Source organism: Juglans regia, chromosome 4, assembly GCF_001411555.2.
Source record: "Juglans regia cultivar Chandler chromosome 4, Walnut 2.0, whole genome shotgun sequence".
Classification (NCBI taxonomy): domain Eukaryota; kingdom Viridiplantae; phylum Streptophyta; class Magnoliopsida; order Fagales; family Juglandaceae; genus Juglans; species Juglans regia.
This window is the reverse complement of record NC_049904.1, coordinates 175,913-198,041: the sequence shown is the minus strand read 5'-3', so window position 1 is coordinate 198,041 and position 22,129 is coordinate 175,913. Positions and strand designations below refer to the sequence as shown.

General features: G+C 39.2%; 3 protein-coding genes across 3 annotated transcripts; 1 reads left to right on the top strand and 2 right to left on the bottom strand.

The window, feature by feature from the left end:
* Positions 1–9,051: 9,051 nt before the first annotated feature.
* LOC108989968 lies at positions 9,052–10,168 on the bottom strand. The gene is made up of 3 exons (XM_018963756.1): positions 10,045–10,168; positions 9,214–9,506; positions 9,052–9,111 (listed from the first exon to the last, which is right to left on the bottom strand). The coding sequence occupies exons 1-3, from the start codon at positions 10,166–10,168 to the stop codon at positions 9,052–9,054; spliced, it is 477 nt and encodes a 158-aa protein (XP_018819301.1).
* A 1,166-nt stretch (positions 10,169–11,334) lies between these two features.
* Positions 11,335–11,925, top strand: LOC108989970 (adenine/guanine permease AZG2-like). The gene has a single exon (XM_018963757.1). The coding sequence runs from the start codon at positions 11,335–11,337 to the stop codon at positions 11,923–11,925; it is 591 nt and encodes a 196-aa protein (XP_018819302.1).
* Positions 11,926–19,335: 7,410 nt separating this feature from the next.
* Positions 19,336–21,901, bottom strand: LOC108989971 (protein FAR1-RELATED SEQUENCE 5-like). The gene is made up of 5 exons (XM_035689593.1): positions 20,740–21,901; positions 20,416–20,637; positions 19,937–20,289; positions 19,511–19,597; positions 19,336–19,407 (listed from the first exon to the last, which is right to left on the bottom strand). Exons 1-5 carry the CDS (start codon positions 21,899–21,901, stop codon positions 19,336–19,338), a joined length of 1,896 nt encoding a protein of 631 aa, XP_035545486.1.
* Positions 21,902–22,129: the final 228 nt, after the last annotated feature.

Here is a 22,129-nt window from a genome sequence, read left to right as displayed (position 1 = left end):
CTCCAACCAATATTTTTGCTTTTGCCGACACTCGATATCCCCACCGACCGCTTTTCTCAACTAATAGCTAGGATTATCTAAAACTAACATTAGGTAATATATAAAATAGCTTTGCCATTCATCATCATAGTTTTTTTATTTTTTATTTATTTAAAAAAAATAGTTTTATTTTTCTTAAACTAATTGAATTTTTCTATTCATTATCAATATACCACATATTTGATAAGAGAAAAAAAGTGTGTGATCAGTTTATAATTTCGACTTCCAAGCATAGAAGCTGTCAAAGTAATACATAAGTAAATCTCAAAATCGAATTCACAGGGACAATGAGTATTAAGCAAACATTTCATATTCGCAAGATAACTTATTACCCTTTTTTTGTGACAAGAAATTTCAAAAAGATAAGAAAATATTAAAATAAAAGATCTAGCAATGAACAAAAAAAAGTAAGAAATGAGAAATAAATTTCAAAAGTTTACCACTAACTATATCGACACCAAAATGAGAGCTATTTATCAAGGAAGTGTGGACAAAATTAAGAGTAAATTTATTGGCTGTTTTGGAAGTTCAAGCACAAGTAAAACTAAAAATAAATATGAATCTATGTTTCTAAAATTACTAAGAACCAAGAGATTTAGAGGAAATGTATAGAAATTGGATTAAACTTGTAAGAAACAATAAAACAAACACTTGTGATGTAATTTTCGCCCACTAATTTGATGATGGATTTACTTCTCTTTTCATTTTCTCTCAACCATTCTCTCATTCCTAGAAATCATGGTCGGATAATATAGTAATGAACCACAGTTTTTTTAGCCTAATAAAACTACTTGACAGATTATATAACAACTGTAAAATAGTGAAAGAAAACCATCAAAGTCTTGTTACTTGTTCAAGTATCAATTGTACATTTACGTCTACAACTGAGTTAAACCAAGAATAAATAATTTCAATCATTTCTAGATGCAAATTAAAAATATAATCCAACAAGTTAATCATCAAAATCAGAAAACATTAAAGAAAATCCAATCATAAATAATCATAGATTATTCCTTAAATTCTAAACTAAAAATCTAGGGATGTGCTGTGCATCAGCTGGAAGCCGCAGCACACCCTTCATAAAACTATTTTTTTTTTTCACCCCAGCACGTTAGGTGTGCTGGGGCTGTGAAGAAGAAGATTTATTCAAAAATCTAACCTATCATCTTTAGATTAGCAAAGTACTTAAAAATATTAAATCCCAACATTTCTGATTTCTCTCTAAACGAAAACTACCGAAGAAAAAAAATGCTGAAGACCAAAAATATCCTACAGACCCCAGAAATAGAACTCCGCTCTCAAAACAAAAACTTCCTACCAAAAAAAAAAAATTGCCTACCGAAAAAGGAAATAAAAACTGGGCACCATCTACCCCACAAAACAATTCTGCACCAAAGAAAAACTGGGCACCACCTCCACGCCAGTTCACTCGCACTAACAATCAGTTTTTGCCTCCCGTACTGCAATGCAAAACCGACCCAACTGAAACGAGGCCTCTTCCGCTTGATTCTGCTGCTGGTCCAGTGCTCCACGTCCTGCGCACTTCACCTGATTTCCGCAGCTCGTAGAAATACTCAGCATTATTTTCCATTCCGTGCACCGTACATGCGAGAATCCCACACTCTGCTCTAACCATGCGTTGGCTGTCTCACCCTCCATCCTTCATGACGTAGTATACTTTAATTTCAATAATGTCCTCTGCTTTCTTTCTTTTCAAAAATGTCCAGCATATGTAAGTATGTTATGAGTATTTAATTATTTTTTAGGCAAATGTAAAACTTTTGTGTACAAAATAAAGGCATCTATAGATTTGGAATCCGTTACTAAAATTTGATATGTAATTAAGTTGCTTAACTCTTATTTGATTAAACATACCATTCACTTAAACAACTTAATTATACACTTCTAACACTTTATCAATGTAGTGTGTGGGGATGAATATAACTTTTCTATAGAAAATGACATTTAGGCCTTATTTGGATCAGAAAAGCATCTCAATTTATCTCATTGCATTTCATTTAATTATTGTAACTTTTTTAAATTTTCATATAAGATACAATAAATAATTTAATTTTTTCAAATCTTAAAAGAAAAATAATATTAAAAAATAATATTCAAATAATATTTTATTCAACTTTCAACTTTCTTCTCATCTTAACTCACTATTATTTTTTAATATTATTTGTTAACGTCGTGTTTTGTATACCTTTGGACAAAACTCCGACAACTCAAGTTTTTAGAAATAGGCTTGCAAAAAATGGAGAATAGTACAACTAGGACAGGGCGACCTTGGGGTCGGCGAACCTCTGATGCCAAACTAGGACAGGGCGGTCTTGTAAATAAGTAAAGGAGTCTAAGGATCAGAGAATTTTTTTTGTACCTGGAACTAGCTATTTATACCCGGAACTAGCTATTTATACCCAGGGTTGGGGGGTGCAAATTGTCTTTGTCTCCACAAAGTCTGTGCCTTCCTTTCTGTTTCTGTTGTTAGACTTTCTTTAATGCCGTGGCTCTGCGACGGCTTCATAAATGTGGCGTGTAGCTCAACAGCGATGCCATTAATGCGGCGTAGTTTCCTGACTTCGCGTCTGGTCTATATGAGCCTTAGATGGTTTGATGCCGATGGATCGAGGGCCCTCTGCATTTCCCATTGCGCTTGGTGCAAGTCTTTGGGTTTTGAAATCGGCCGCATACTTTCAGGCTGATCTGTTTTGTCAACTATTTGGCGCTCCTCCCTGGTAGATATTTCGCCACCTACGCAGACATGGGGGCCCTCGAGCCGGGCATTGGGCCGAGGCTTAGTGGGCTTTGTGAAGTGGGAAAAATTCCCTTACAGTTACCCCGTCAAGTCCTCTCGGACGGGTTCGAGGGGAATTCTTTCTTCATTCCTTAACCCTTCGCTTTGCTAGGTCTCCCGGCCCTCTTTTGATGTGTGCCGAGCAACCGTCCTCATTACACCCACGTGGCAATATGGCGTCAATTATTTCTTCACATTGAATGATGCCCCTTCGATTTATGCATCATGACTTCATGTTAGGCAACGATTAATTCTGCACATCGTATCAACAAATATACTCTACAGCAATTGCGGTAATCGTGGGATTTTGGTACTTTGGGGGACAAGTGGTGCTACGTGGAGTTATGGCGTCTCAGAAGCTCAATTGTCAACCCTGCCTATATAAGGACCTTCCTCTACGTTGGGAAATCCATTATACTCATTCTACCTTTTACTCTACATTCTAAGCTCCTTGCTCTGCTGTTTGAGTTCTTCATTCCCTCGTTTCTGTCTTTTTTTCTCCTGAAATTTATTTGCTTTTCCTTCTATCACTCATGGCTCTGAAGAAAACTTCACACCCTACTGGACGGGTTGGGTCCTCTAGTGGCGCAGGTCACTGCTGGCCACAGTGGTTCCGTTATGGACGACTTCGCAGGGTTTTCATGGTTGTCGGTGGTGACCCCCGCGGAACTGGTGGAGTTGAGGGTGACTTACAGGGTCCCCTTGAAGGTGGAGTTTGTGGTGCCCCCTCCAGCTGAAGGAGCAGTGGATTCCGAGGGCTACGACACCACAGTAGCGGTGTAGCCCGCCATGTTATCTTGTGGCCTTAGGCCGCTGTTCTACCAACTAGTGTGAGAGGTTTTGGGCTTCTTTGAGTTGGCGCCTGCTCAGCTTCTTCCCTTTGCATGAAAGATTCTCATTCCGTGCTGTGTCATCTGGCACCATGCTTTGGAGGAGGTCGGGTTAGACTTCCTAGATATTACAGCCCGTCAGTTCTTCATTACTCACAATGTTTTGCAGAAGGGCCGACACCTCTACAGTTTCCAGCCGATTCAAGAGCTGGTCCGGGTGGAGGCGCGACATACTGTCATGAAGGGATACCATCACAAATTCTTTTTCTTGTCAAGCGATGGATGGGAGTTCCTGGTTTGGTAGACCTTCAAGCGATAGTTTCATGTGAATGCTATATGGGGTATCGTAAGCGGGGACACAAATCGTCGCCCTAAACAGATCCCGAAGGAGCAGTTGAGGCTCGGGATCGTTCTAGCTTGGGTAAAGGCGCATCCGGACGACATTTCTTTGGAGGCTCTGTTGACAGAGGATAGCCTTTGTCGATACCTAGCTCCTCCAGCCAACTTGCGTTCTGATGAGGGTATCCCCATAAACCCGGTCACGTTGCCTCCTCATAGCCGTTCCCTTAGCCCGCAGGTAGAAGGAAGGGGGAAGAAGCCCCAAAGGATCTCACCTGCCCGTTCCAACTCCGATAATGTCCCCATCCCTCCAGGGGAACCGTCTGTCATGGCACTTTTTATCCCAGCAGCCCCAAGGGCTCCCAAAAAGGTGGTGATGATAGTGAGTCCTCCTCGTGCCGTGTTGCCGGTCCAAGGCATCGCTATCGAGGCTGCCATCGTGATCGATGTCACCCCCTCTGGTGGTGTCAAGGCAGTGAAGATTGATGTTCTGGCCAAGGAAGCCATGGCGCCCAATGTGCCTGACGAGGGGGAGGGAGAGGAAGTCATTGAAGAAGTTCCGGTGGATCTTCAGGCGACCGCTTTGCCTGGTCACGCCAACCGACTTTGCGAGATGGAGGGTAGACTACAGAAGCTACTCGCAGGGGTAAAACTTTATTTGCAAATTCCTCAGACTCTTCTTATTCATTTTCTTCGATTTTGACTTTACTTTCTGTGATAGGGATTGGAGAGTCTGGCAGCATTCATCTTGGACAACCAATTGGAGTTGAGAAACAAGAGCCGAAATCTTTGTTCGCTGGCTCAATTGGCCTTAGACTATGCGGCCATGGAGTGGAAGTAGAAAGAGGGAGCTGAGGAAGCCCTTGCCGACTTGATAAAACCCAAAGGGAAGTCGACGAGCTTTGCATTGAGGCCTCACTTGCTTTTGAGGAGAGGGATGTGCTGAAGCAGTCCCTTGACAAGTGCCAGTCAAAGCTTGAGTGGCTGCAGGCTGATATCTAGGAGCTGCATCAGCAGTGGGACACAGACAACCGATCGATCAAGTGGCTCAAAACGCAAGTTGAAAAATACTAACGAGTCAGCAATGGCGAGGAGAAAAACCCTGGAGGAGGAAAGGCAACTAAGGAAAGATGCAGAAGCCGCCCAGGAAGTAACCAAGTTGGTTCTTGAAGCTTGTGAAGCTACCATCCGAGGTCTGCGAGAGGAGTTGTCTTATGTTCGTGGTGTCTGCGACGATGGTTATAAAGAAGGCTTAGAGCAGGTGAAGACTCACATTCATTAGAACCCCCAGTGCGACCTCAGGGTTATGAATGTGAGGGATTTTTCCCCGCATTAGGAGTCTCTGTGGTGGCGTGACATCCTTGGGAAGAGTCTAATCCCGAGCAGCCTTGGTGATGGATGATCCCGCCTGCTGAGGGTGGATTTTTGGGTAAATCTTTTTGCCAATCCTCCGTTGTTGAGGTCCCGGACCCCTTATGCTCTTTCTAGTCCTTTTGCTTATAGTGCCTTACTCGTTCTTACCCTTTTGCTTACAGGACTCGACTTCGAAGCCATTCCCACCCTGCGTCTTCATTTCCTCCAAGAGTTTCTTCTCCCTCTCCACAGCTGGTGGGTGGTTTCGGGTAGCTCCTGGGTGATGGCTATCACCATACGACTAAATTAGTTGCCTCATTACATCCCTATTGATATTTCGAGGTAACCTCGGTCGTTATTGACACGTCGTAGTGGTGGAGATCCCTGTTTCCTGCTCACATGGAAATATGATTTGATCAAGTTCGGTTGCGGTGATCACTGTCCTTCGCCCGGAAATTTCTTTTCAATGTAGAAATCAATTTCGAGATGTTTCAATTCTTGGTGGTATCTTCGTTGTTGTCAGAGATTTTCAATTCATCCTGTTTCAGATGGGTTTGAGAACAATGGTGACTTTTGGTTCCCTTGGATTATATCTAGCCGTTTTACAGTCTAGGTCTATAGTCGGACACTAGAACTTGTTTCTTATAACTCTGTGGCTTTATGATGTAACTTGTTTCTCGTAGCTCTGCAGCTTTATAATGTAACTTGTTCCTTGTAGCTTTGCAGCCTTATGATGTAACTTGTTTCTCATAGTTTTGCAGCTTTATGATGTAACTTGTTCTTTATAGCTTTGTGGCTTTATGATGTAACTTGTTCCTTGTAACTCTGTAGTTTTATGTTGTAACTTTCAATGATTAATAAAAATTACCTTCTATTGATTATATCCGACTATGCCTTTTAGCATTCTTTTCCATTGTTCTTCTTTTTCTCTTACTTTTCTCTTCTCTTTTTGTTTTGTGGGCCAGCCTAGGGGGAGTTCGGCCACGCGGGTTTGTCACATAGCGCCTCTTACAGTCCACCTTGCTAGTGCTCAGCCAACATTTGATGACCCCGCCTGCCGGCAGTCTTCTGGCTTACACTCCTTTTGTTAGCCCTCACCATGTATCCATTATTCTAGGCCTTAATGACTTTGCCTAAGGGGCAGGTGTTTTTCACATTTCCCTTTACCGCAGCTTCGCTCTTCCAGTAATTGTGAAGTTGATCCCACTCTTCGGCGCGGGCAGTCAAAAAGGCCTTAGGCCCGACTTGCTTCCTTGGCCCATTGGGAGGTAAAATAGTCTGGTAGTTTGGAACTTTACATGTCCTCCTCCATTAGCATAGATTCGCTCTTCAGGCAACCATTAGGCTGATCCTGCTCTCCACCGTGGGGAGTAAAGACAGCCTTAGGCCCGACTTGCCTCCTCAGCCCATAGAGAGGTAAAATAGTCTAGGTAATTTGGAACTTTGCCTGTCTTACTCCGTTAGTGTAGATTTGCTCTTCTAGCAACCGTGAGGCTGATTCCTCTCTCCACTGCGGGGAGTCAAGATGGCCTTAGGATCGACTTGCCTCATTTGCCCGTGGGGAGGTAAAATAGTCTGCGTAATTTGAAACTATGCTTGTCTTCCTCCCTTAGCGTAACAGCGTTCGTCCTATTCAAGAAACAAGAACATTATCATTACTTTGCTTTTTGTCACAGAAGTTAATGTCGCAAACCTGGGTTCTCCGATCTATTCTGCATGATGCTTGTTGATGATGCCTATCTTGATGCTCTGTGTTGTCTCCGTTTTTGTTGATGATGTCCATGTCTTTTGCTTCATTACTCGGCCAGTCCATGGAATTGGCCCGCTCTCCACAGGGGAGAGGTCGGAATGCCTCATGCCAAACAACCTATTTCTCTCCCGGGGAGGTAATTCGGACAGCGACGTGTCTGGTCCACTCCTTCGCTATGGTAGGGGTTGGGATAAGTATTCGGGCAGTCTTGGGACTGAACTCGCTCTCCACTGCAGGAGGGATAAGGCAACCTTTAGGCCTACCTTTCCCTATGGCATCCCGTAGGGAGGTAAGTCGTTTGGGTAGTTTGTTACTGGACCCACTCCCGCTCGTTGACACTGTAGGAAAGGGTAATTTTGGGTCAGACTGGCGTTGATCCCACACTTCGTCATAGCAGACATCAGTATAAATGTTGCAAAAACCATGAGCCAACGCCCCCTGAGGACTTGGAAAGCGAAGCTCCTCATGTGTGCCCAACCACCATCGCCTCCTCCTGCAACAGGAAACACCATTTCTTCTGGATTTTTAAGGTCCTAGCTAGGCTAGGAACACTTGTGCAATTAATTCTGTTTTTAGTTGTAAGTAACGAGAGCGATGGCTAATTATTATATGACCTGGGGAATGGGGGAAGAGAGAGATGAGTAAAAGAATTGAAAATATACGTTGATGTCTTTCCAGAAAAAGGAGAAAAGTGCATATAAAACCTCCATGGCAACAAATCAGTACTGGTTTCGCGGTGTATAATCAAGGCAATTCAGTTTCAATGGGAGATGATCAGAAGAAACACACTAGGGTTGCAATGACTATGTTGGTGGGGACGCAATGAACATGGAACGTACGTAGATTTGTCAAACAAAGTGTTAAATATGTAGATAGGAATTACATGTTCGGAGTTGCTAGATAGAAAACTGTTGGAAAAGTACTACTATGGCTAGTGGAATTTTTAGTGCTTTGTTTAGTGGCCCAAAGACTCAAATGTGTGTTGTCAATTCTGCTTTCATAGATTTATTTATGCTTTCATAAAGACTCAAACTTTTAGTGCTTTGGTTTGATAAACTTAATTATAAGCTCTCCTGCTTTAAGCTTAATCTGTCAATTTTTAGCCAATTGAACTAGTTGGGGAAATCGAAATCATTACACTGTTCATTTGACCCTTCCATTCATGAAATCTTCATTTGCCCATTTCTATTTCAGGGCTTAAAAGAATCTTAAACAGGAGATTGAGGTTTAAGGATCAAACAACATTGTGATGTTTGAGTAATTTTGCTGACTAACAGGAGATTGAAAGTAAAACTAGGTACACATAAAACATTGGTGAGAATAAGAGAGGAACTTAAGGCAACATCACCAATATGTGTAACCTAAGCAAATGTACCATTAGGTAATTTGACGGAATGAGAGACAATAGCAGGCTTGCTGGTATAGAAACATGGAGAATAAACCATATGTTCTGATGCACCATTGTCAATTATCCAAAAATTCGATTGAAATGAATTAACAGAGGCACAAACATAGTTAGATTTACCTGAAAAATTAGGAATTAAAGCCATGTTCATCGAAGGAGGTAGAGAGGAAGCAGCTGGTTTGAGTAAGGCTAGTAATTGTTGACACTGATCCGCAGTAAGTGGCAAGAAAGATGAATCAGTATTAGCAGAGGCATTGACACCTTTAGGCTTATCTCGAAATTTATAGTTAGGAGGATATCCATGGATTTTGTAGCACTTGTCAACTGTATGGCCAGAAATGCCACAATGACTACAAGTGACCTTGCTACGGATAATAGAATTGAAATTCCTAACTACAATGTCAAGCTTGGCAGCTAAAGCAACAGACTCAACAGATACAGAAGGAGTATGCCTCTGACTAACTAGCCTTTGGCGTTCTTCTAGTACAACAAGACTAAAAGATTTGTTAATAAATGGTAGATGTTCCATCATTAAGATCTAGCCTCTCACGGCATCAAATGCATCAGTAAGCCCCATGAGAAATGTCATCACATAACTCTGGTGATGATATGCAGCAAAGGTCTTGGATGAATTACATGCACATCCTCGACAGATGCATAGTGGTAATGGTTGGTAATTTAACAATTCATCCCAAAGTACCTTCAATTCAATGAAGTAAGTACTTACATCACTTTGATCCTGTCGTAGAGCAGAGATAGCAGTCTGCAACTCAAAAATACGAGGTCCGTTCCCTTGAGAAAATATCTCCTTCAATTCGAGCCACATCGCACGAGAAGAGTCAACATAAATGACACTTTGAGCGATTTTAGGGGACAAGGAATTGAGAAGCCAGGAGAGGACAATAGTGTCGCATTTGCTCCACGGAGAAAACAGAGAGTCAGTTTTAGCAGGAGGATCAAGAGATCCATCAATAAAACCTAACTTGTTTCTCACTTTCAAAGAAAGAAATGTAGATCAGCTCTAGGAATGATAATTGCTTGTGTGTAGCTTCTCATTGACGAGGAGCACACTAGGATGATTTGCAGTTGTTAGATAATAAGGACTGCGAGGATCAACTTCGACATGGACAACGAAAGAGGAAGAAGAGGATGAAACGTTCTCAGGCATGATTATAGGATTTGCGATTTAGGCAAAACAACGAAATCAAGAAAAAAAAAATGAAATTTGCAAACTCGAAATTAGATGTGAGAATCAGAGGACGATGAGATCACGAAGAAGATGAAATCCCGAAATGGAAGACTCTGGAAAGCAAGGGTAATTGCGGAAGAATAAAGTCTCTAATGCCCTAATAAAACTTTCCAGTTTACAATGCAAGTCATTCATTGTATTAAAAATAATATGTCACTATACAAGACTGAAAAGTCTTATTTATACATTTGATATTAACCGACTTTAACTAAAGAATAAAAATAAATATACACGTGTAAAGAATCTAATAGTTGGAGTAAAGGCCGAACGAGTAGCTCACACCGGAGACGGACATCAGTATAAATGTTGCAAACACCATGAGCCAACGCCCCCTGAGCACTTGGAAAGCGAGGTTCCTCATGTCTGCCCAACCACCATAGCCTCCTCCTGCAGCAGGAAACACCATTTATTCTGGATTTTTAAGGTCCCTTCTAGCTAGGCTAGGAACACTTTTGCAATTAATTCTTTTTTAGTTGTAAGTAACGAGAGCGATGGCTAATTATTATATGACCTGGGGAATAGGGGAAGAGAGATCAGATGAGTAAAAGAACTTAAAATATAAGTCGATGTCTTTCCAGAAAAAGGAGAGAGAGCATATGAAACCTCCATGTACGGCCGCAAATGAGTGGTTTCACAGTGTATAATTAGGGCAATTCAGTTTCAATGGGAGTTGATGAGGAGAAACACACGAGGGTTGCAATGATTGTGTCGGTGGGGACACAGTTAACCTGGAATGTACGTAGATTGTCAAACAAAGTGTTAAATATGTAGATAGAATTTACATGTTCGGAGTTTCTTGATAGAAACCTGTTGGAAAAGTAGGACTGTTCATCCGGGTTCCAACCCGGGAACCAGGGTATACCCGGCCAGGGACCCGGGTTTCAAACCCAGGCCGGAACCCGGACCGGGTTGATCCGGGTCAGACCCGAGCTGGAACCTGGATAAATCCGATTTTTTCGAAACCCGGATTCCAGGTTGAACCCGAATTTTTTTTTTGTTTTTTTACACAAAAGCTTTTTTATTATTAATTAGACTTCAAATATTTTGATATTTTGTCTCCATTTAGAATTTCAAATCATATTCTCAATACAACATAACCTATAATATTTCATGAGCCTATAAACAATTAATTAAACTTTTTAACTAAATACATGTAAAAATAAAAAAATCAATATTCATCATGTAAAATGCATGCGACATACAAGATGCAATCAACTACATATTACATTGTTTGAACTAATTTGCTAAGAATATTACAAAACATATACATTATTTTAATTAAACTCTAATACATAAAAATCAGAAATTTTTCCAGAATATTAGGCAGCACCATTTTGGCAAACAGTTGCAGGTTTTGCTAGGGGGCTTCTTCTTCGCAGGAGCATCAAATCCATAAAGTGCTTGCATTCTAAAAACACATCCAGTCCCAACATAATCACAGTCAATATGGGTCCTTGTTGATCTGCTTTTGGTGGAGAACTTAATATAATGATCACAGTCAACGTTCAGAAGAATCTTCATAGACATTTGAGATAACTCATTATCATAGAAATCAGCATATATAACAAGTATATGGGCTTCATAATCACATCTTATGGGTTAATGAAAGAGATTAAGGGGGGCATGATATATGGCATTGTTTTTGTGACAATGATATCATGGTTTAGGGGTACCTCAGTGACATATTTTCCAAACATCCCACTTGGTGAAAACAACTACAAGTATTTCAAAAAAGTTGTTGATTTTCACCTAATCAAATCCACAGCCGGGGCTGTTAGCTTTAATAATTTCAATACTAGTGAGGTTTGGGTGGCATTAGCAACCTTGTTCTATGTTGATGTGCTTGCCACCACAGGCACAATGCACACAATGGCTAAAATTGGAGGGTTTGGTAATGATCAAGGAGGTTTTGAGGGTGAGTACCTGGCCTACTTGGTTGATGCTGGCTCCACAGTCGTGGGGTCCACATTGGGGGTTTCATCAATAGCCACTTACGTGGAATCATCAGCAGGGATGAGAGAAGGGGGTCGAACAGGATTAACGGCTGTGATCATTGGTTTGTACTTCTTCATTTCATTGTTCTTCATCCCACTGTTTTCAAGTGTTCCTCCATGGGCCCTAGGCCCTTCCCTAGTTATGGTTGGGGTGAATCACCCCGGGTGATGATGATGAAGGTGGTAAATGAAATAAATTGGAGTAACATGAAGGAAGCAATCCCAGCTTTTGTCACAATATGGTAGTAAATATTCCCATTATTTCTTGAACTGGATGGCCACTGGCCAGTACATGATCTACTTAACTATAAGTCAACCTCTCAAGCAATGTGGTAGTAAATATCAGATGAACTGAATTAAAATTATCACCACTTCTTAATAAATCAAATCAAAATTAAAATTCATAATTAAAGAAGTAGTTTTACTTACCTTTACAGTCGCATATATTAACCGATATCCATTTTCTGAATACTTTCTTGTATACCTAAGTTGATCAAGCAGAAACATAGCCATGAAATGAATCTTTAGTGTCAGTATTCAGTAAAAATATATTATACCAACTCAAATATTAAAATTCTGCAGATGCAGGATAATACATAATTAAAATTCTGCAGATGGAAGTGGAAAGGTTAACCAAGAGGCTATTTGGGTTTAAAGAAGTGGGTAATATCGCTTTCAAAATGAAACATACAAGTGCATCTCTCACTTAATTTCTGTGTTTTTTTCCCGCCTAGCAATCACGAATTAATCCCTCGGTTGATTTGTAAACGCATGCAGACATGTAGGTATATCGCTTAGTCAAGCTCATAGTATCACATAACTTGTAAGAGTTTCAAATGTTAGATAGCATGCATGCATGCAAGTCGTTGGGAGTATTTTCCTCATTCGGAATCTCTAAATTTTTAATTTATTATACAAAATGAAATATCGTGATTATGCAATAAGAAAACACTTACTCTAGAATTTTTTTAGCATGAATGCAAAGAGAGACTCACTGCAGCCTCTGTTGAAGATGAAGCTACATAATCATCTAAAAAAATATTAACAATGAGTTAGATAGATAATAAATCGAGATAGATAGATATTAAAAAAATATTTCAAGTTTCAAACTTACTTTCAAGATCCATCGACTGTACGTATTCTTCCAACTCTTGGATGTCGATAGGTTTGGTCCTTAACCAATTTTGAGTGCAAATGAGGGCTTCGACGGTCTCTGGAGACAATAAACTCCTAAAAGGATCCAAGATGCGTCCTCCAGTATTAAATGCGGACTCTGAGACAATAATGAAAATGAGAGTAGCTAACACATCACGTGCTAGCTCAGCAAGGACAGGATAATTGGTGGCATTAACTCTCCACCAATCCAAAATATCAAAACTGGGTGATTTCTGTGCACACTCCTCCGACAAATACCGATCTAGTTCTGATCTAAACTCCATAAACCCTTGCTCCAGAAAAAATTTCTCTAACCTGATATCAAATTTAGTCGACATAGTAGTAGAAGTAGAAGTAGTGCTTGGCCTCCCTTGAACCACATTAGAACTCCCCCCACTACCCACACGAAATTTGTTATACTGCTCAATCAAGCGCCTTAACAAGAGTTTAACCTTGGCCTCTATCCTATCCGCCAACTCATCCCCTTTGCACTGATTCAACCAAAACTTCATTGCTATCATTTTATATCGTGGATCAAGCACAAAAGCACAATCTTCTAATGTCCTAGTTGTCGGTTCTGTACAGTGTACATAGTTTGATAAAAAAAACTACTTAAATTAGGCACAAGGGCACATTTGAGGTCTACTTAAATTATCTAGTCTTTGTGAAGCTACTAAAGAACATGCCCAAAAACCATTATGCAATGTTAAAACTAAAGAACATGCCCAAAAATTACTACAGTACATGAACAATATTTTTTAATCTTAACCTTAATTTATTGGGTTAATTATAAACATTGATTAAAAAGACAAAGTCTACATAAGAAGAAAAAACACGTGTAAACACGATCAATGAGAACAAAGATGCAAAATACAACTACACAGCATAACAACATAAGAAATACATATGAAAGAAAGAATTTGAATACTAAAACATTATGAATTCATATTATATAAGGAAAATGAATTTTGAAGCGAAATAATAGAAACAAATACGTGAGCATAATACAATAAGACTTACCAACATACATATATAACAAGTATGTAAGTGTAATTCATTATAATTACTTCAAAACAACACAATAACCATATGTCTTAATTGTTAAGTGCAACACCTGGAAGTATTGAATGATTTATACATTTCTATCAATGAATTGTTTAAATTCTATATTCTTTGCAACTAAATGTTTTATACATGTAGCTGACTTAAAATCAATTAGTGTGGCTGAATTTGGAAATTTATAGATTTATACATTTCAAGTATACATATGTTCAATCCTTTGTAGATTCTTTCAAGAGTATACATTCTGTCATTACATATAATAATTTAGATGTATCCAATATCTCAAAACTCGACCATGAAATTCCCCCTTGCTTTCTTTAAAAAAAAAATGACATATCCTAGTCTGATTCGGTAACATATTATTATTATTATTAGGTTGGGTTGTCCACGTACCATTAATGAGTATCCTAAAATGGTGATTGACCTAAAATAGAACTTAATGAATAGGAGGTGCAAGATAGATGAAGCATCCTCTCTTACCCAAGCCCACACCTTGAGGACATGTTTTATAACAAGCCACCTCTCCTGGAACAATGAAGTAAATTTAAAATTCCCACTCCAAAATGGAAGTTTTCAGTGCTGATTTGATAAACATTCTCAGAGCAGATGATGGTCCATACCTAGGCCTAAGGTTGCCCTCTTAATGGGCTGAGAGCTAAACAACCGGAAACTATAATTGATTAAAAATTAGATTTTATTAAACACATGCCCTGCTTCAAATGCTTGCATTTCTCAAATAAAAAGTCTATGACTTTTGCTTTGGCAATTGCAGAAGAATATAGCAAAAAAAAGTTGCAAAGCGTGCTTGAACACAGATGATTAGATTTGGCGATAGTAGCCAAAACATGATCTTATCTATTGGTTAAGGAGTCCAATATTTTTGCACCATTTTAAGTTATCAACAAAAAGGGGAACTTTTTCCTGTTCATAAGAAGCCAACGCGCAAAATAAAGCTGAGAAATCCGACAGCTTGGATATTTTACCCAACTCAACAATACACATTAACTCCGATTATCAACAACAAATAAAAGATATTCAAAACAACACAAATCTAAAAGGAAAAGCAGAGGCTTAGAGCCCACAAGCCACGAAAACCGACACGCACATAATCATAGTTACATGGAGAGCGAGAGAGAGAGCGAGAGAGAAAGTATCCAAACAAGTGAACAATGCCCTAGAGAAACTCTGATTATCTGACAGTGACAGGGATGCAGTGACCGAGATGAAGCGACTGAGATGCGGCGAGGACGAGTGGCGGACGGTTATGGGGTCACGGCTCACGGGGTCACGGTGATGAAGGCAGGGCTTAGGGTTTCAGACTTTCAGTGTTTGCTCGTTACGAGAGAGAGAGAGAGAGAGAGAGAGAGAGAGACGGGGGGGAGGGGAGAAGTATATAACCGGTATCAAAACGACGCGGGGAGAAGTATATAACCGGTATCAAAACGGCGTCGTTTTGATACCAGTTTTTATTACAAAAATAAAGATCCGAGTACCGGGTTTCAAACCCGTACCAGGATTGGGTTGGTCCAGGTTTTCAAAACCGGGTTTCGGCCCGGGTTTGATCTAGGCCGGAACCCGGTTTTTCGGGTTCCGGACCGGGCCGGGAAAACCTGGCCCGAATGAACAGTCTTATGGAAAAGTACTACTTCGGCTTGTGGAATTATAAGTGCTTTGTTTAATGGCCCAAAGACTCAAATTTGTGTTGTCAGTTCTGCTTTCATGAAAGTAAAAGCTAGAATTATTTGGTCTGATAAACTTAATGATATGGTTGTTATTTATTTATGTTTTCCCACGATCGTTGAATATAGCTCCTCCTGCTTTAAGATTAATCTGTCAATTTTATAGCCAATTGAACTAGTTGAGTAAATCGAAATCATTACACTGTTCTTTTGACCCTTCCATTCATGAAATCTTCATTTGCCCATTTTTATGGTCGATTTTAATTGGGGTTCAATGTTCTATTTCAGGGCTTAAAAATCTTAAACAGATACCATAAACTTCCATTCAAAGCCAATAATAATACGTGTACATCGTCTTCAAATTGGGTGGTCCCTATAAATTATGGCTAAGAATATTCTAGTGTCATGGGTAATGTTACCCTGATGTTATTAAAAAAATTAAAAAATATATATATTCAAAATAAAATTGCTCTAAAAAACATAAAAAGAGAAAAGATTAAAGTCTTATATTCTTTCTATTATTTTATATTTGTATTTTAATTTTTTTTAAGATTTTTGATAAGCCACGTGACACCGTATTGTAGTGCCACATCGAGGGGCATAACAAGTGGTATAAAGTAGGGGATATAATAGTATTTTTTTAAAACTAAATTCACAAATTAACGTGACTTTATATAATATATTAACTATGCTTTATAGTAAAAATAATTTTACAACCTGATGTATTTCATTAAGTAACGTCAGTTTATGAGTTTACTTTTACGAAATCTATTTATAACTAAAGTATTTTTTAATGAGATAACCTGCACGCCGGTCGGGCTGTTTTAAACAAATAACAGCCTGCGAATAAAATTGTGACACGTAACGTCACACTGCAAGCCCCCACCATTTTGCCGAGTTCATTCCCTTCGTAAGTCCTTCCCATTTCGCAAACCCTAACCCAGTTTCCCCAATTGCGCAGTACCCCCAATTTTGCCGACGAAACCCTCACCTAATTGCGCAGTACCCCCAATTTCGCACCCCCTCTCACAATGCAAACCCTCACCATTTTGCAAGATCCCGTCGCATGGCCTCACGACTAACCCTCACTCCTTAACGTCCCTCGACGCCACGACTCGTGGAATTTCTCTGGTATGCCCTACCCTAACCTAGGTCTCTAGTATGATTTTGTATGCATTTTTTAGGTCTCCTGCAAACTTGGCAACTTCTGCTCTCTTGGATTAATGCTATTTTTTGTTTGCATTGTACGTGTTACCTTTCCATTTTTATTCTCTGGTATGCAGCAGGCTAGTGTTTGATCCTATTCCAAAATGTCAAAATGTAGTGATTTAGTTAGTTTTTTTACTTAATTCGGGTACAACTGAAATAGAGTTGTTTACGGATTTTTTCATAATTTTAGCTGAACAAATATTTACTTGAAATTAGAGTAGTATTTTTACAGCTTGGTTTACTATTTTTATGTTCAAATATTTTTTAACGTGACCAAGATTGTTGCACATTGGAGGATTGGTTTGATAAATTGATTGTGTTAGGAAGCATGTGCTTAGTGCATTAAGGAAAAAATTTACATTTTGAGACAAGGAAGTTTGTATTGCTGCCTGATAAGATTACCCCATTTTGGAACATCCTTCATCTGTAAACAACGTTCCCAAATGATTTTGTGGTGGAAGAAAAGATATCAGTTTGGTACAAAAAATTTCCAAGTAACTCCTCATCTAGAGAACCCATATGGAATCCGTTTGTGTAAAGCCTGGTTGGCTTGGTTAAGATGAGCTTTCTGTTTTGGCTGGCCTTCAATATGACTCAAACTTTCAATGTAAGAAGAGATGGTGTTTAATGGCACTAATACTTTTTATAATTTCGTGTTATCAATTGTCAGCATATGTGTTTTTGTTAACATAGCTTCTTACTGATCTGGGGGCTTTCTTTAATAGCATGATTTTCAGTTACTGCTTAATTTCTTCAATATTATGATAGGGCATGAAGAGTTCGGGTTCTCAGTCCGGGTCAAGTTCTAGGGGTGTAAGATGGGAAGACCAAGGTAGTTTGGAGATACCACTTTGCTATTGTGGCTGCCAAGCGAAGCTACGGATTTCTGGAAAAGCAAATAGTTTTGGAAGAAGATTTTTTAATTGTCCAAACTATAAGAAGAAAAAACAATGTGACTTCTTTGAGTGGATTGATCTTCAAAGTGAGCAAAACAGCTACTGTAAGATGGCGTTGGAGTTAGCTGAACGGAGAAACGACAGGATTCTTCATGAACGGCTACGCATAGAAGAATCCAAATTGAAAGCAATGGAGAAGAAATACAACGGAGTTTTGAAGGTGTTAATTTTATCATGGTTATTTTTTATTTTTGTTTGTGGGGTAATTTTTATGAATCCAAATAATTACAATGTATCTCGGTCAGTGCTACAACTCATGTAATTTGTTGTACTTGTTGTAACACTTTAATGTAGTTACTATTTTCTTTTTGATACTTGGTCCTGTAATTACTTTGTGCTTACTCAGGGATGTGATATCAGTTGTCCTTGTACTACCGAATTGAATTTCAGCTTAACATGTTCATTCGCTTTCAATCTTATTTTAATAGGAATGAGACAGGTCTTTTTTATGCACTGGACCTTGGAGGTTTGCATTGATCATGTGACAAGAAAAAAAAAAAAAAAAACTCGTGAGTCTCGTGTTGCATGGACTGTTACAGAAGACACTTGATTATATTTCGAGTACCTTTCGGCAAATTTGATAATGAGCATCAAGTTCCAAACAAAACAAAGGAATTAAAAATCGTGGACATGATCTCTGGGCATATCAGAACGTCACTCGGCACATGATGATCTTTCAAAGGCATGCGCGCAAGGAAACCAAGATCCCCCACAAAACCCTCCCAGCAGATCATGAAAACCCAACATATTTCCATTTTTCTTAGTTTCAACCCCATCGAATATATATTAGATCTATCATGCAGTACTAGGCCTCAAAAACATGGAGAGAAAATCATAAAATTAGTACACAAACTGCTACTTATTTTCCATTTTCAACTCCTTTGTTATTGTACTTTATGTTTTGTAGCCAAGAAAGAGTCCCAGAGAAGAAATCTCCCAAGACATGAGGACTTCTCGAAGGCTCTTTATACATTTGACATTGGGCAAAATGATATTGCTGCTGGTTTTCGAACAATGAGCAATGAGCAATTTAAAGCAGTAATCCCTGACATCATTGGCCAGTTTGCTGCAGCAGTCCAAGTAAGTCATACAGCATCTGTACCAAGAAGGGGCAAGAGCATTTTGGATACATAAGACAGGCCCCATTGGCTGCTTGGCAGTGACCCTAAACTACTACCACCGCCCACTTTCTGGCATTCTTGACCAACATAGTGCGTCATAGCTCAAAATAACATGGCTGAAAAGTTCAATAGGCAACTTAAAAAAAGTATCATCAGCCTAAAGGAATAGCTACCTGATGCTACCTTAACATATGTGGATGTCTTTGCAGCGAAGTATAAACTAATCAGAAATGCAAAGAAGGAAGGTAATACCGAAACTCAAAACTTTCTTTTTGCTGCTGCCATGATATATTTACCTACACCTAACCAATATGATATCTACCACTCTTCACATGAAAATGAAGTGCCACCAAATATCTATAAACAATATAAAGTGCCACCAAATATCTATAAACAATCATAAAATTATCACGATGATGGCAGCCATGTGTGGTGTGGGAGCAAGGCAAAGATAAATGGCAGTGAAGTGCTGCCATGATAACAAATAATGTGTCTCTATTTGTCACCAATGGAAAAATCAATAGAGCTACATCAAACACCATGGCATAGCTTCCTTCATATGACTCGAATACCTTCCTCAGCTGCTCCTCGTATGACTCAAAACCTTTAGTTTCCGCATCCTGCTGCATCAAATAAAGAGTAAGTTTGACATTTGTGTCCTATCAAATAATCCCACCAATTTAATTTAGCTAAAAGAGGGAAGAAATCACATACTGCTTTATAATAAAAGTTGCATGCACTATGAATCCAAATGTTCTGATATGTTGTCAGCTGTTGTTGGCCCAAAATCCCTACAAAAAGAACAACAATGTTTATTAGCTTCTTTAATTACAAAGTGATAAAACACAAATAACTATAAGGCTATTATACCTTACTGAAGGACAATTATTTTTAACATGTCTCTCATTCTTGCAAATGCTACAACGTCTTTTCTCTGTTGTTTGTGTTTCCTTTGGGTTCTTCGCTCTCAAAGATTTTGGACGCTCTTTTGTGGGTACCTGTGGAGGATCTTGCACAGTTTGTGAAAAGTTCGATACAACTTGGCTTCTTACTATTTGATCATCATTGGCCGACACTGCTCGTGAACATTCTACATGCTCATCCATTGCAAGCATCTCTTTGTGAACCTTCTCCAATGCAAGTGTGAAATGATTGTGTTTTTTTGCTAATTGGGATGCAAGTTCTACAATGTCATAAAGTTGTATCATTGACTTGCTTCTTCTCATCGTAGGCTCATCTACTTCCACGCTCACTTGGTCATCACAACACGGAATGTGGGGAATGGGTCGACTCTTAGCATTAATAGTCCATCTGTCTAGAACATAATGCTCTGGCAATCTATTTAACTTCGCTTTCTTGCCAAAAACACACAAGATATGCCTACAAAGAGTCCCCATAAACTCCCACATATGGCATGTACATGTAGCATGTTCTCCACTACCCTCCAATATCACATGGTAAAGAGGTGTTTATTTACCATGAACTGTCACTCCATATGTCTTCGCCTCACCAGTCAGAGACAATCTTCTTGCTTGGTACTGTAGACTATTAAACAACTCATCATGGAAGATCATGAAAGATTTTCTTGTATAAACCAATGCTGCCTCCTCTTCAATTTTAAAAGGTGTCTTCATTATCGCTCGGGTAGATTTTGTCCAGACATCCTTCTCTTTCTCTTTAAAGTAACGTGCATCTATAGCTTTTTCATATTGATGCACAAAGTCACTAACCATAGTGCTTGAACGAACATAATCTTTGAAAATTGTGTTCATGCTTTCACTCCTCTAAGTTGTTGACATACCGGCACAGAATGTTGAACGCAAGTAGGCGGGTACCCACTTATCCCGTCGGCTGTAAAGATTTTGCAACCAAGTATTTTCTCCTAGGTCATACTTCACCACAATCAAATTCCATTCTTGCTCGAACTCATCAGTAGTAATTGTTTCATGGATGCAATGACGAAAATCTTTTTGAAAGTCTGGAAATTTGCTGTATACATAGGCTAAGTGTTCTGGAAACTTTTGTAAAATGTGCCACAAACACAACCTATGAGTTGTATTCGGGAGTACCTCAACAATTGCCTTAGCCATTGCCTTGTCATCATCTGTAATTATAGTTGAAGGGGCACGCCCAAGCATTGCCTCTTGCCATGTTCTTAATAACCATATATATGATTCCGCCGTTTCATTAACTAATAAGGCACACCCAAACATTATAGTTTGATGATAATGATTAACTCCAGAAAATGGCACAAATGACATCTTATCAATATTGGTCAAGTAAGTGGCATCAAATGTAACAACATCCCCAAAATATTGGTATGCAGCTCTTGATCTCGCATCAGCCCAAAAACAACTTCTCATACACTCATCGTTATCAACTTGCATGGAGAACACAAACCCAAGTTCTTTGTTTTGTCGATCAAGAAAGTAGGAATATAGCCTTTGTGCATCACCCTCTGCAAATATTTTTCTCCTTTGGCTTCCCAAGTAATTTTCTACATCCTTCCCAATACAACCGACATTAAAGTCACCACCTGAATCTTTACTCAATACTGACATTATCTTCCTTGTCGATACACCAGACTCATTCAAGGTCATAATAAGTTTCTTTTGTACTTTACTAACTCCCCTATGTCCACGAAGGAAACTAATACTTCTCAGTGTAAGCAAAATATGATTATGTCCAATCACAAACTTGTTGACTATCCACTTTTCACCATCTTTCTTTATTCCCATTATTGCTTTACATCCAATCTTTGTCTCAGCAGGTTCAGGCATTATTCGATTGGTGTCTTTCTGACTAACCCGCCAAAATCCTTCTCTTGTGCAAACATAGTCTACTGCACAAGGAGTTTTATCATCTTTCGACAATCGAGTATGATTTGTTCGGATTGCAAATCCTTGTCGCCTTGCATATGCCTTATAAAAGGCTTGGGCATCTTCGACCTCCTCAAATACCATACCAATGAATGGCTCCAACGGAGCACTACTCGAAGAGGGAATTACATTTACTCCATCTTCGACTTCGACATAACCCCATCTTCGACATTCACATCACTTTGTACCTCAATACTTTCAGCCTCAAGTTCACCCTCAAACTCATCACTATCAATATTATAAATTGGTTCCTACCATACAAAATCACATGATTATGAACAAGCAAGTTTTGGAAAATCACCAAATACATTA